This window comes from Echinops telfairi, unplaced genomic scaffold, assembly GCF_000313985.2.
Source record: "Echinops telfairi isolate 266 unplaced genomic scaffold, ASM31398v2 ScPeMD7_31;HRSCAF=116, whole genome shotgun sequence".
Classification (NCBI taxonomy): Eukaryota; Metazoa; Chordata; class Mammalia; order Afrosoricida; family Tenrecidae; genus Echinops; species Echinops telfairi.
The window spans coordinates 60,512,890-60,528,238 of record NW_022103928.1 but is presented as its reverse complement, the minus strand read 5'-3'; the positions used below and the strand labels follow the sequence as shown (position 1 = coordinate 60,528,238).

Here is a 15,349-nt window from a genome sequence, read left to right as displayed (position 1 = left end):
TGCGGAACTCGCGGGCCATCGGCGTGCTCTGGGCCATCTTCACCATCTGCTTCGCCATCATCAACGTGGTGGTCTTCATCCAGCCCTACTGGGTGGGCGACAGCGTGAGCACCCCCAAGCCTGGCTACTTCGGCCTCTTCCACTACTGCGTGGGCAGCGGGCTAGCAGGCCGCGACCTCATCTGCCGCGGCTCCTTCACCGACTTCAGCACCATTCCGTCCGGGGCCTTCAAGGCGGCGGCCTTCTTCGTGCTGCTCTCCATGGTGCTGATCCTCGGCTGCATCGGCTGCTTTGCCCTCTTCTTCTTCTGCAACACGGCCACGGTCTACAAGATCTGCGCATGGATGCAGCTCTTGGCAGGTAGGGGCGGGGGCGGGACCCCCAGACAAGGCTGCGGGGACGGGGCATGCTTCTTGATAGGCCCTTTGCTTGGAAGAGTCAGAGTGTCTAAAGACACTCATCTCACGACTGGCCCTCAGTAGCCATTGGGAGAGGGAATTGGATCAGAGACAACCTGGGTCAGGGGGCAGAGCTTTAGAATTAGGCCTTTGGGACTCTGTGCCAGGATATGATCAGACTGGCCTACTGGAGGGTTAGCAACATGTGAGCCCCTCTAAGCGTCTTAGTTTTTCATGCTGTCTTAGGGGAGGGAACTGTTTGAAAGAGTAGTTTTGGGCCGTGTGATAAAGAGATGGAAAGTCGAGAGACCTGGATTTAACCCTTTCCGAGCTGGCATTATCAACAGGGGCATCTCACTTCACTTCTCTGAGTTGCAACGTCCTCATCTGTAAAACAGTGAGGAGGATTCCAAGAGGATGCGATGAAAGAGTGCAGTGTAAACTGTGAAGTGTTGTGGGAACCCAAGAGAAGAAGAGGCTGTTTATGGTGCCTGGCCAGTGTGTGATACGCAGGCCATGACAGCAACTGGCAACGTGGGTCTTTGAAGGGCAGATCCGCACTCCCCTCTCCCCACTCAGTGTAGGAAGGGTCTCGACACTGAAACCTTCTGAAATATTTGGCCAAGACAGTTGTTTTGCCCTGAGAACCCGAGAAAGGCCTGTAGGAAGGAGAAATGCTGAGGTAGCTTTCCAGGATCCATTAGAGAGACGCTCTCGCCCACACACACCTTTCGATCGAAGACAGATTTTGAAGACTCAGCAACTTGGGGATTTGCCTAATTGCAGGTCAGGATGAGAGCTGGGCTGGGGAAAATTGGACCAGGGAGTGATAGGGATGGAGGAGGTGAGCGGGTGAAGGTCGGGAAAAGTTTGGGCCTTCCAGGGATGTGGAGGAGGTGAAGATTGTGACACTCATGTAGTGGTGAGTTTCAGCAACAAGCACCTCAGGGACAGACGTTCAACAAGTGTCAGCCCCTCCAGGACAGGTCTCTTGGGAGAGGTGTAATATCCTTCAATGATGATCCCACTGCCCACCATGAAGGCAGTTGTCATTGTCAGAGTGTGTATCTGAGGGGGTACCCCCGCCAAAATGGAATATTTTTTCTAGAGCTATGCATTTAAATTTTTTTTTACAAAACAACCTTATTACCTTCAAAGTACTCTCCATTACATTTAAGACATGTGTCAAATCTGCGATTCCATTCTTGGAAACATTTTTCAAACTCATCTGTTTGAATGGTTGGCAGCACCTCCCTCGTTTTTTTCTTCACCTCTTCTACGTTGTCAAATCGCTGTCCTTTCATGTCCCTCTTCATTCGCAGAAACAAAAAGATGTAGTACGAATCGAGGTCAGGTGAGTCAGGTGTGTGGGGCAAGAGAGGCATGCTGTTTTTTGCTAAAAGCTGGCGTACCAAGATGGCTGTGTGAGCAGGTGCATTGTTGTTATGGCAAAACCAGTCCTCTGTCTGCCACAAATCAGGCCTTTGTCTCACACACTGTTTACGTAATCATTATGTAATCATTTTAGAACTTCTAAATAGAAAGCTTGATGAATAGTTTGACCTAGTAGAACAAACTCCAAATGCAGTATGAGTTAACATTTTCGTTCATTCAGGAAATTGATGGGTGTCCAGAATGAGATTTGTCATCAATCGATATTACATTTCTCCTTTTTTTGAAATGAGAAAGCCACTCGTACACTTGATTTTTTTCCATAGTGCTATTCTTGTAAGCTGTGTTCAATATCACAATGTTTCTGCAGCATCTTTCCTGAGCAGGAATCAAAATTTCACAGCAGCACACTGTTCTCTTAAATCAGCCATCACAAAAAATGAGGTTTGAATGAAACTGCTTTTATAAAAAAATTCACTGTGACCAGAAAGAACCTTCCCAGGGGATGCCACTGGGTGCACTAACTCAGAGCAAGTTGCTCGATGGTCTGCTAATGGGAAAAATGCGTACTACCAAAGTTCCACCCAGTGGCGCTTTTTTCCATTTTGGGGGGGGTACCCCTCATATTCTCTGGAGCATCTTAATTGAGGGAAAGCCTCCATGTTTTGAGGGAGATATCTGTCTTCTGTAAATGGCTCGAGGTCACTCGGGACCAAGTGGAGAACAAGGTGACTCATGATACTGAGGATGTGTCACTGGAGAAAGTCGAAGTATGACGATGAAGAACGCTAGGCCGCTTTGCTTCTCTGAGAACTGTTACGAACACAGAGAGGAGTGGCTGCCCTGTCGGGGACATTGCCCCAGCTCTCCAAAGGACTCCTTTAGCGCTTGTTCAGATGTGGTCATTCTAAAGGGCTTGTTTCAAATACATCTCATCCCCCTCATTTTAGATGTGGGTCTTTTAGGATTTTTGAAGATGGTGTGAGATGTATGTGTGGAGGAATCACTCTGTGGAACCAGAGAGGTGGGTGTCAGGTCCTTCCATCCCATTCTACTGCCTCTGCCAAAGGCAAACTAGAAATAATGTGAGTTCATCTGGACTTTCCAATTCCGTATTCTTAATTTGGAATCTGCAGATGAGTTTCTGACTCACTGGGCCTCAAGTGATCGCTCATCCCTGTGGGTTTAGTTCTGCATGGATTATGTGTCCAACAACAGCGTCTCTCTGCATTTCAAAGATATTAGAGATGCTCTTCAAATTCCATGCCACCTCCCCCATAGAAAAAGAGGAAACAGTTAAGAGAAGTGGCGGAATGGCCCAAAGTCGTGCCACCAGTAAGGGGTAAATGAGGAGCAGGGGTCTGGGTTTCTCAGTCGTTGGCCTCGTGTTCTTGCCCTGGTGTTACTACTACCTTAGGGTTCTGGAGGACAGTGGGTAGTTGGAGCAATTCGTTCCATTTCCCTCAGAGATTTCTGCCCTCATTGGGTACATGATTGACTCACTTTGCTTAATGTGATACCAGGCCAGAGGCCAGAGCACTGGACTGGGGGAATCTTGTCTGCCTCTGCCTGCGATTCCCCTGCAGTGGTAAGCAAGCCTTTCTAGTGTAAGTCTCGGTCTTCTCATCTTTACAATGGATTGATTTAAAGTATCTCTCTCAGCCCCACTGGGTGTCTAGAACAACCCTTTCAGTGAGGTCACTCCACTGAGAACGTGAGACATCTGTTATCTTCAGAGGAACAGCAGAGAATTGGAGTTCTGCTTCATGTCAGAGAAGAATTAGAATGCTGTTTGAGATGTTTGTTCCAGGGAGCTCTAATGCAGGCACTCTGTTGTTGCTAAGGTGCCATCATGTCTGACCCGACCCATTGGGACCCTGTGCACAGCGGAACAAAACCCTGCCCGGCCCTGCGCCATCCTCACATTGCTCCCATCCTGAGCCCAGTGTTGCAGCCGCTGTGTCAGTCCATCTCCTTGAGGGCCTTCCTGTTTTGCCGGTCCTCTGCTTTACCAACCATGATGTCAGTCTCCCGGGACGGCTCTCTTCTGACAACATGTCCAAAGCATGTCAGACGAAGTCTTGCCATCCTTGGCTCTGAGGAGCACTTCCAAGACGATCGCTTTGTGTTCTTAGCAGTTCACGGTGCCTGCAGTATTATCCTCGAGCACTTTAGGGTCTCTTAAATACAGAGCTCTGGTCCATTGGGAAGATACACGGAGGCGTTTTTCCCATTGGATATTCCTCACTTGCTTTGTGATCATCTCTATGCTATGTGCCGCAATCTTTCCATAAACAAGCCACCACCTCTGTCCCCAAGAAGCTCCATATTATAAAATGCAGTCCTTCTTCTAAGGAAGCTTAGCGTCTAGTTGGCTCACTGTACATGCATTGGTCTGCCTCTTGTAGTAGTAGCAAGTGATCAAAACCCAACTCAAATTAGCCTTAAAAGATTTTACAAAAAATTTTTAAAGAAAGGGTAGAGTTTATTGACTCGCCAAATTTAAATGTCAAGAGTATTTGGCTTCAGGCATGAATGGATCCAGGCTTTCAAATAATACCTTTAGAAACCTGTCTCTCTCTCTGATGCTTGGTTCTGCTGGGTTGCCTACATTCTGATTCCACTTCTCTCTTTAAGATAGTAAACAAGGCCTCTCACAACTCTGAGTCTACATAGCCTCACCCTGTGGAAGAAAAGTACCTTTTCTCCAGTGGTTCCAGCATAAATTCCAGGGTTGATTTTCCTTGCTTCAGCTCTGGTCCAGAGTCCACCTCTGAATTCGTCATGTTTGTTACATGCCTATCCCTGGAACACATGGGCTCACAGTGGAGTAAGGGCAACACTTAACAAAGGGAAAGCAAGTGTTGTCTCTGGAAGGATGGCTGTAAGTCAGACACACTCAGACAAGCTTTGCCCTGGGTGGTGTGGATGTGAATGTGTGCTGTGGAGACCCAGAGGAATAGAAGAGGCTGCTGGCTGAGTTGGGAGCTGGAGCTGGGGCTGGACCGGGTGTTGACAGAGACAGGGTGTGGGAAAGCTTCATGAATTGAGAGGGGGTTCATGGGTGCAAACAGAGGTGAGAAAGCCCTACCAGGCTGGAATGTGGCATCCTCCCAGGAGAGCAAAGGAAGAGGAGGCCCGGAAGGAATGCTAGGCCACAGTGTACAAGGCTCTGACTGTCAGAGCGAGGGATGTGAGCTTGTGGAAGGTGGAAGCCACTACTACTGTTATGATTGTTCAAGAAAAATAATGTTTCCTTACTATGTACTAGAACATATGTTACATGCCTATATTATTCGATCTTCACAATAATCCTATGGTAGTCTATCTTATTTTGTAGATTACAAAACTAAATCTTTTATAAATCATTTGTCATTATCTGTAAGTAATAAGGTTAGGGTTTTCACCAGATCTATCTGACTCTTAAAGACAAAGCTTTTGGAAAGAACAGAAAGAAAACAAAACAAAAAACAAATTCACTGCCATCAAGTTGATTCCGACTTCCAGTGAGCTTCTTGGATAGAGTAGAACTGCCCCTGTGGCTTTCGGAGACTGTAACTCAGTGCAGGAGTAGAAAGTCTTCATCTGTCTCCCAGGAAGCAGCTGGTGGTTTCGAACTTCATGGTGAGTGTACCCATTATACCATCAGGGCTACCTAGTTTTTGGCCACAGGAGGATTAAGGATGGGCAAATGGCAGGATGAGTTTGTCAGAAGCGGAGAATGGTAAGTCGAGAGACTGAAAGACCCAGACAGCTTTTTAAGGAATTAGGAGGCAGTTTTTTGGGGCCTCTTACGGTGTCTCTGCTCATTACCTGGTGTTTTCTGTTACTAAGTGCACGCAGTGTCCTGGGTTCTACACTAGACATTTTCACCCTGACTATGCCTTTTAAGCCTCATCTGTTGGGCGATGTGCAGTGCTATGATCTCCATGTTACATGGGAGGCAGCTGGGGGTTCAGAGAAACAGCATGGCTGGCTCAGGTCGCCTCGTCGGTAAGCGGTGAGGGGAGAAAAGCCAAGTCCATGATGATGTAGTGATCAGTCAACTCAGCTGAGGCCCCTTCCACTTTGCCTGAAAACAGATGCGCGCGCCCACAATTCACTCACCATCCAGTGCTCACTCGGAGCCCAGCACCATCCTGGGGTTCAAACCACAGCAGAAGACAGGGTGTGAGGTCGAGTGGGTGCTGAGAGATCAGGGCCCGGGGTGATGGCAGGAAGCTGACTGGTAGGACCCAGAGGTGAGCATCTTTCAGCCTTCTGCTGGGTGTCTATAGTCGCCTGGGCTCTGGGTTGGAACAGCAGCCATAGGAGTCCCCTCCCGCCACTCTCCACCCCCAGCGCCATTTAGAGCATCCTGTGTATTTCCTTGGGATTTTATTCATCCAGTAAGTATTAGTTGTATGTGCAGCATGGGAATTTCTTTCTTTTCTTCTTTCCCTTCTTCCTTCCCAAGGATAAAATAAACTCTTAGAAGTGGAATTGCTGGGTTAAATGTATGAAGTCCTTTTTCCTCCACCTCATTGCCAACACAGCATGTTAGCAAACATTTTCCCTTTCCCAATCTGAGGGGTGAAAAATGCTCTCGCAGTAGTAAATTGCCTTTCTCTTATTATGAGAGAGGCTGAACACCTTTTACGTACATTTTCTGTAAATGGTTAGTTCCTATACCCTTTTTGTCCAAGTTAATGGTATAATGGCAAGGTTTGCAAGAACTCTTTACCTCTTATGAAACTCAGGCAGCTTACCATAGTGAATGATGGGGGGAGTGCAGAGTGGAGACCCAAAGCCCATTTGTAGGCCACTGGAGATCCCCTTGCAGAGGGGTCTCGGGGAGGAGAAGAGCCAGTTAGGGTGCGATGTAGCAACGATGAAAAATACAACTTTCTTCTAGTTCTTAAATGCTTACCCCCCCACACACACTATCATGATCCGAATTCTACCTTGCAAGTCTGGCTAGACCAGAGGATGTACACTGGTACAGATAGGAACTGGAAACACAGGGAATCCAGGGCGGATGATCCCTTCAGGGCCAGTGGTGTGAGTGGCGATACTGGGAGGGTAGAGGGAGAGTGGGTTGAAAAGGGGGGACCGATTACAAGGATCTACATGTGACCTCCTCCCTGGGGGATGGACAACAGAAAAGTGGGTGAAGGGAGACGTTGGACAGGGCAAGATATGACAAAATAATAATTTATAAATTATCAAGGGTTCATGAGGGAAGGGGGAGTGGGGAGGGAGGGGAAAAAATGAGGACCTGATGCCGGGGGTTTAAGTGGAGAGCAAATATTTTGAGAATGATGAGGGCAACGAATGTACAAATGTGCTTTACACAATTGATGTATGTATGGATTGTGCTAAGAGTTGTATGAGCCCCTAATAAAATGATTTAAAAAAAAAAAGAAACTCAGGCAGGGGGAAAAATGAGGAGCTGATACCAAGGGCTTAGGTGGAAAGCATATATTTTGAGAATGATGAAGGCAACGAGTGTCCAAATGTGCTTGACACAATCGATGTATGTATGGATTGTGATTAAAAAGATGAAGAAGAAGAAACACAGGCTTCTGTGACGAGTTACAACTATTGTTTCCCAGCTTATGATCTCTTTGATTTTGTCCATGGATTTTTCTCCCCATGGTGACATTTGTTTTTTCTTAATATAGGCAAATCACCAATCCTCTCCTCTATGGCTCTTGGGTTTAGGGCAGTGGTTCTTAACCATCCTAATGCCACGACCCTGTAATATAGTTCCTTATGTTGTGGTGACCTGCAACCATAACAATATTTTCGTTGCTACTTCATAACTGTCATTTTGCTACTGTGATGAATCGTCATGTAAATATGTGATATGCAGGATGTATTTTCATTGTTACAAATTAAACATAATTAAAGCATAGTGATTAATCACAAAAGCAATATGTAATTATGTATTGTGAAATACTTATTTCTAATGACAAATAAATGAAATTTTGTCTTGAAGCATGGAGTAGCATGGGTAGCAGTCTTAATATAACAACAGTAAACTGCATTGCTACATTTTGCGACAGGATGCATAACAAGCCAATGTCAGTGAAAAGGTTGAGACAGGTTCTTTCTCACCAGATCAGCATATCAGCATGTGGGCGGACCCGCCTGGAGATGGATAGAGGAACGATGTCTTGGTTTCTAAGACCACTGGAAATATGTATTTTCTGATGGTCTTAGGCAACTCCTGTGAAAGGGTCATTCGATCCCCAGCCAACCTGGTTGTTAGTGCGGAGAAGGGTTGGCGAAGTGGAGAGGGCAGTCTGTATTCTAGAAAGCTCCTTGCCTGGTGCTTTCCTGCTAATTCCCATTTCACAGTCTTCCTCACGGTCAACCTTACTTTAATGCCAGCACAGCGTGGTAGCATAATGACAGGGTCAGTCCTTACCAAGTGTGTGCAGAATGGACGGATGGTGAGAGCCGACTCCAGTGCTGGCCCCACCGTCCACCCCTATGGAGGCAGCAGAGCTCAGTTGTTGGAGTCCCAATGGTGCTGAGCCCGGCCCAGTGCTCTGAGGAAGGCTGCTTAACTTCGGAGTCTCAGCCCCTCGGCTGTCAGCTGTTCACAACAGCAGTGTCCCCCACCCCGCACCCGCCCCATAAGACTGTTGAAAGATGAATTGGACCTAGATGTGTACACTCTGTGACAGAGTCGATGTCAGTGTTGGCTAGTGGTTGGTCAGTGACCTGGCTCCAGCCACTTTGGCTCCAAAGGACAGAGGTTCTCAACCTGTGGGTCGAGACCCCTTTGGGGCTCGAATGACCCTGTCACGGGGTCGGCCGATTCATGACAGTAGCAACATGACAGTGATGAAGTAGCAACGATAATAATTTGATCGTTGGGGGGTCCCCACCACATGAGGAACTGTATGACAGGGTCGTGGCATGAGGAAGGTTGAGAACCGCTGGGCTAGAACAAGGGGGAAGCTGACAGGTGCGGAGAGGTGGGAGACGAACTTAGGAAGCGTAGGGAGGGCTGCTTACGGAAATCCTTGTAAGCAGGGCTGTGGAGCTCAGGTGATGAGCAGCCACCTCTAGGCGTGGGCATGACCGATCCCAGAGTGGATGGAGGTGGTGTTTGTGGAGAAGGGGCCTGGCGGAGGTCTGGTCGGAGGAGGGAGGCCGGGGATTCTACTTCTGAGCACTCCGTGATTGAAACCCGCCAGGGAACCATTGACTCTGGCACCAGGGTTGCCATGAGGCAGAACTGATGGGCGCGTGGCTGGTTTTCTTCTCTTTTATTTTGGTCTCTGGCAGGTGTAAGGGGACAGGCCCAACAAGTCACTTGATATTTGAGGCTGGAGTCGGAGGCAGGCCTTGGCTAGAGGTAGCTCTGCGGCAGCATCCTAGAATCTGGGTGTGGGTGAGGTGGTCCAGGGAGCATGTGACGTGTGGAGGAAGAAGAGGCAACAGCCTAGCAAGCCCTCACCTTGAAGGAGCCAGTGGGGAAGGAGGGGCCAGAAAAGCAGGCTGGGCGGAAGGAGCCACAGAAGGCAAAGCACGAACAGGGACTGAAGACCTTGAGCAAGGAACCTGCTGGAAAAGCAAAAGTTGGAAAAGAGAGGGATGGAGTCCCCTGGCAGGGCCTCGTCTGCACTGGACCCTGGAGAGGACCAGACAGAATACAGGGAGGCCAATGGGGCGCTTTTGACCAAGCCCTAGAGACGGAGCCTAATAGGGCAATACCAATCCAAACCAAACACACTGCTGTCAAATCGATGACGACTCATAGCGACTCTTTAGAATGGGATAGAACTGCCCGGGGGTTCCCAAGATGTAACTCTTTCTAGGAGCAGAAAGCCCTGTCTTTCTCCCCAGGAGCAGCTGGTGATTTCAGCTGCTGACCTTGCAGTTGGCAATCCAACGCATAACCCCAACACCACCTGGCTCCTGAGCAGGGCAGCAAGGAGAGGGACTCGGAAGGAGGAGCAGGTCCCAAGGTCATTTAGAAGCTGTGGACTGAGTGCCCGCTCAGCCCTGGGTGGAGGACAAGCATGAACCGTTAGTGGTTAACTGGTTAACTTGTGGGCTGAGTGTAGGTGTTCCACACCTCCATGAGAACACCTGGGATACAGAGACAAGGCGCTGGGTCCCAAAGAGGCTCCCCATCCCAGCTGTGAGCTGCTCAAGACCAGGAACCAGGAGCTGAGAGCGTCCCAGGCAGAGGGGGGAACCATCAGTTTGAAGACCTGGGGTTGGGAATGAATGTGACATGTTTTAAGGGATTTGGGGAGGAAGCCATGGCAAAGTGTTGCGCTTTTATCCTAAGTGCAAGGAGACGTGTTTGTGTGTGTGTGTGTGTGTGTGTGTGTGTGTGTGTGTGTGTGGTTAGGGGTGGGGGTGGGTGGCATTTAAACTGGGAGCAATGTGATCTATTTGTTTGAAATATCCCTTTGGGTTCTAGGTGGAAAAGAGACTGCACTGGGCTGATGCAGACACCATCGTCAGGTGATGGGACACAAGGGGGATGCAGACATAAGTGAGGCAGTCACTGTGGGCACCCATGAGAGAGATCAGCAAATTAGTAGCAGTGTAGATGGAGACAAGGGAACAGATGCTGGCTTTTTTTTTTTTTTTGGAGGTCAAGCCAATCAGTCTTGCAAATAAATCAAAAGTAGGAGGTAAGAATGTTATTTATTTATTTTTATTTTTAAATTTTAATCATTTTTGGGGAGCTCTTACAGATATAGCATTCCATAGTTCAATCACATCAAGCAGTACTGTACTATTGCTACCACAATCAATTTCAAAACATTTTCTTTCTTCTTGAACTCCTTGATATCAGTTCCCCTTATACTATATGTGTGTGTATATATATATATATGCCCTATCTTACATAATCCAATACATCCATTCATATACAATTCGATTGCAATGCTATCAGCTCCCTATTCCCCCTTCCCCCACCCCTCTCTTCCCATACCCCCAGGGAACCATTACTCCTGTTACTGTTTCTGAAGGGTTCTCTATCTTGGCTTTCATGTAATGAATGATCTTAAATATACACATGAACATACAAAATTTTTCATGATTAATGAGGTAAAACAAAAACACATAATAGTAAGGGGAGGAAATACCAGAGAACTAGAGGCTAGTTATGTGGCTCACAGTTTATACCGCACCCTGGATTTATCATCCAAGAAAGCTATATTGCTGTGAGGTGTTATCAGGTTGATTCCAACGCACAGCGACTCCATGCACAACAGAGCAAAACACCACCTGGTGCTGCGCCATCTCCACATTGTTCTTATGTCTGAGCCCATTGTTGCAGCCACTGTGTCCGTCCATTCTGTTGAGAGTCTTCCTCTTTTCCGCTGCCCTCCACTTTACCAAGCACGATGCCTTCTCCTCCAGGAAGTGGTCTCTCCTGATGACGTGTCCTAAGTGTGTGAGACAAAGTCTTGCCCTCTTTGCCTCTAAAGAGCATTCTGGGGAGGGAGCAATGGGGAGGACGAAAGGTTCTTTCTTGTTTGGCTTCAGCAACCAGGTGATCGGATGGATGGGAGGCAGAGGTGGGGAGCCCAGCCCAGGAGTCCCCTTCCAGGGGTCCTGGAGTGAGCAGGAGCAGTAGGATTGGGCCTGGACCTCCAAGCTCCTGGGTCGTAAGTTGATTGTTAGGATGTAGACCCAGCCCCCCTACCCTGGATGACCAGAGTAGAGGTGCCCGTGAGACCCAGCGGGGCGGGGGTGGGGGAGTGGGGGGTGGTGGAAGGGGAGGGTAGACAGGCAGCTCTGCCTCTCCCTCCTTTCTCTGTGAGTCTCCCTGTCAGACTGCTCTCACTACAGCCTCCATGGTACCTGGTTCTAGGGAAGCAGTTCTCTTTGAAATCTGTGGTCTGGCAGCCAATTACAGCATCGTCTCTGTATGACACCGCTGTCTCTAAGGAGATTCCCCTCTCAGAGGTCCTCTTGGCTCCTTGCTCTGGGTTGGAAATTTGGAGGTGAAAAAAACCACACCCATCATCTCACTCTCCCAGCTACAGCTGTTCTTAACTACTTCGCCTGCGTCCACGAGTCTGTGCGGTACACAGTCTACGTTGTGTTGGTGGCCACTGTCAGGTCAGTCCTGTCCCATAGTGACTCTCTGTGACAGGGTAGACTGCGTGCCCCAGAGGTATTGCAAGGGGAGCATCTCTACAGGAAGAGATCACTGATCTTTCCTCTGGCACTGGGTTTCAGCCACTGGCCTTTGGTTAGCCTTAACCAGTGTGCCACCAGGGTTCCTTATACCATCTATAACCTATACAGAAAGAAGGTGAAAAAGCAAACAAACAAACAAACAAATAAAAAACAACCCCCCAGCTACACTGCCATTGAGTTGATTCCAACTCACAAAGACGGTGTGTTCTGTACCGAGTAGAGTGGCCCCTGTAATGTTGAAGGCTACAGATCACCACTCCTTTCTCTTGCAGCCCTGCCTGGGAGCTTTGAACCATCACACATTTAGATTAGTCGCCTAGGGCAAATCATTCACTATAGCCAGGGTTCTTTTAACACGCAGAGTCTGGTTATGCGCAAGCTCCCGGTTCAAATCCTGACACTGAAACTTATTCACTCCGGGCACCTGCGTTCCTCAGGGTCCCCGGGCCACTGTCTCCGCAGTAGAGACAGTTAGACAGAGCCTCCTCATTCGATGACTGCGTAGCATGCTGGCTATAGCTCACCACTGACCTACTGGCGGACAAGTAAGTTATCCACAGTGTTTATTTACGCCATACAATGGTATGTCTCCTTTATTAAAAAGTCTACTTTTATCAAAGTGAGACATACTTAGATTAAAAACACAAAACTCCCACATCTACAGCTCAAAGAATGTTTACAAAGTGAACACACCAGTCGGGATGGCGTTCCAATCAGGAATGCCACGCCTCTTCCAATGGCTCCACACAGAGGTACCCACTGCGCTGACTGCTCCTCCCAGTGGCATGGCTGTGATCCTGAGATGCATCCGCGTGGTGGCACAGAGCGACTGTTCATCCACCCTCCTCATCGTCCTGTGCTGTAAAAGCCATTTGTTGTTAGGAGCCTTGGGGTTGACTGGGCTATGAATAAAACATGTGGGCATCTTATAGCACATGTCTTTTGGTGAACATGTCTACATAGGTGAGCTGGGTGTCCCCGAGAAGAGGAGGGGTGATTGACCCAGCTCTGCTCCAAGGATACCGCGGTTAGCAGCCTTCGGAGGCTGTGCTGTGCTGTGCTGGCTTGCTCTCCCATGGGTGCCCCTCTTACTGTTAGACTTTTCTTTCCCTTGCTGAAGAGACCCTCCCACACAGATCCTCAGGGGCTTGTGGGTGGTGGTGGGGGGGATGAAGTCTCCTCTTGGTACTTCAGGCACTCCTGTCCTGTCCCCCTGACCCACGTCAGCAGCTGGGTACTCCTCATTCTGCCCTGTGGAGGGGCAAAGATGCCCCAGTCTTGACGCGCTTCCATCTGCAGGGTATGGGAGAGAGGGGCCCTGGCTAGAGACAGGGCAGGCAGACAGAGAAGACACCTGGGGAGGGAGGGGCTTGAGATGTCTTTGGAGTCAGCTCAGGGGCAGGAAGCCCTGGAACATTGGACCCCACTAGTGGGTAACACTTTGGCCTGGCCTGCAGCGGGCTCCTTTGGGAAAGCCCAGCTTGGTGGGCATCTCTGGAGGATAGCATAACTGTATTTTTATGAAACTCAATGGAAATAGCTAAGTACAAAATACATCATTAAAACATTTTACATCCCACCCCACCTCCCCCAGGGGGACAAATAACAGAAACGTGGGTGAAGACAGCAGACGGTGTAAAATATGATAATAATAAAAATAATCTAGAATGTATCAAGAGTTCATCAGGGTGGGAGGATGGGGGAGGGAGGGGAAAAAGTGGAGCTGATATCAAGGCCTCAAGTAGAAAGAAAATGTTTTGAAAATGGTGTTGGCAACATATGTACAAGTGTGCTTGATACAATTGATGAAAAAAGAAAAAAATTGATGTATGGATTATTATAAGAGCTATAAAAGTCTCCAATAAAATGATTAAAAAACCCAGAACAAACATTTACATATATGAGAGGACTTTGGAGAAATTCCATGATCATTTAATTCCATTTTCCATGAACCCTTTGAAGCTCCTTCATAGACCAGACAGACTAGATGGTGCCTGGCATCCACTACCATTCACTCTGAAGGGGATTCCATTAGAAGGTCTTGGAAAAAACGGAGAGACTGTGGAACGGGACTCAGAATCATGGAAAAGACCCGGCTGGTCTGATAGAGACTGGTGGAACCCCGAGACTCTGGCCCCGAGTCCCCTTCCAAGCATGGGCCTGTCCTTGCAGCCCTATAGCTGGATTTTCAGCCCAACAATAGACAGTTCTCTAAGGCAGATGGCAGCACCAGACGGGCACATGCCCCATAGACTAATCCATGGTGTGGGTGCAGGAGGCAGAAATGGTTAGGAAAGGCTGGGGGAGGGATAGGCAGGGGGAGCAAGGTAAGTGAAGGCCATTATGGGGATTGCGATCAATGGCATGAAAGAGTCTGTGTGAATCACCGAGTGGAAAAGTGACTTGCTCTGTAAGCCTTCACCCAAGACAGCAGAAAAAGACTATGATAACTTTTGTACAACCCCACATTGTAACAGACATACTTAGCACACGAGCTTTGCGGAAAGCACACATCTGAGTATGAAGTCATTTTACCCCTCGTTTATTCTGTGCCATTTCTCAGTCTCGTCAGTTTTGTTCTCCCAGCGGAAGTACTGCTCTTCATTTAACTCGGATCCTTTCACTCCTTAATTATTTCTTAAAAGTTTAAGAGTAGTCCATGGCCTAATCTTTTTAATCTCTCTTTTTAAAACCATAATGAATACATAGGTCACAGGTCATTTGCCTTTTCAACATTCTTGACAGCTACATTTCCCACCGTCCCAAACCCAAACCGCATGAAGGCAACAAGGCCGTTCAGATGCATAGGAGGGTTGCGGGGCCTCATCCTTTCCAATCCAGAGCAGCTAGTGGGTTTGAAATACTGACCCTGTGGTTAACAGCCCAACGCCTGACCCACAGTGACATCAGGGCTTTAACAGGACAGCGGGGTGTAAAGTAAAAGGTGCTCCCTTCCTCCCTCTCCCAGGCCCACTTCTTGGAGGTCACCTTCTCGCTATTTAGAGATTACAGAAATCTGTATAGATATGCAAGTTCTAGATGGTCAGATGCACTTGAAAAGCTGAAACATCACAAAAGGACTGCCCTCCCAGCCCAGAGGCACCACTCTGATACCCAGGCTTCTATTTGTCCTTGTTTGGGCGTGCACATCCACCAGTGCACGTCTACCTGCTCATTAGGGGAGACGCTGAGGCTATGGTCTCTGGTCTGAGCCAGGCTGGCCCTGAATTCCAGCTGTGTTATTGCTCGCTGCGTGACCATGGACATACCAAACCTTTCTGGTCCTAGCTCTCCATGTGTCAAAGGAGGACAGCAATAGATGGATAAAGAGACCTGGTAGGCCAGGGCTGGTCAGCAGTTTTCACACACCCAGCAGCCTGGGGTGGTGGTGGTGG

General features: G+C 48.4%; 1 protein-coding gene across 1 annotated transcript in view; it reads left to right on the top strand.

The window, feature by feature from the left end:
- Positions 1 to 2: 2 nt before the first annotated feature.
- Positions 3 to 15,349, top strand: part of LHFPL4 (LHFPL tetraspan subfamily member 4) — a gene marked incomplete at its 5' end in the record, with an annotated part of 34,100 nt that continues 18,753 nt past the window's right edge. The window contains one exon of the mRNA XM_004702446.2: positions 3 to 360. Within this exon, the coding sequence (XP_004702503.1) occupies positions 3 to 360 (358 nt within the window). The remainder of the gene's footprint in view (positions 361 to 15,349) is intronic.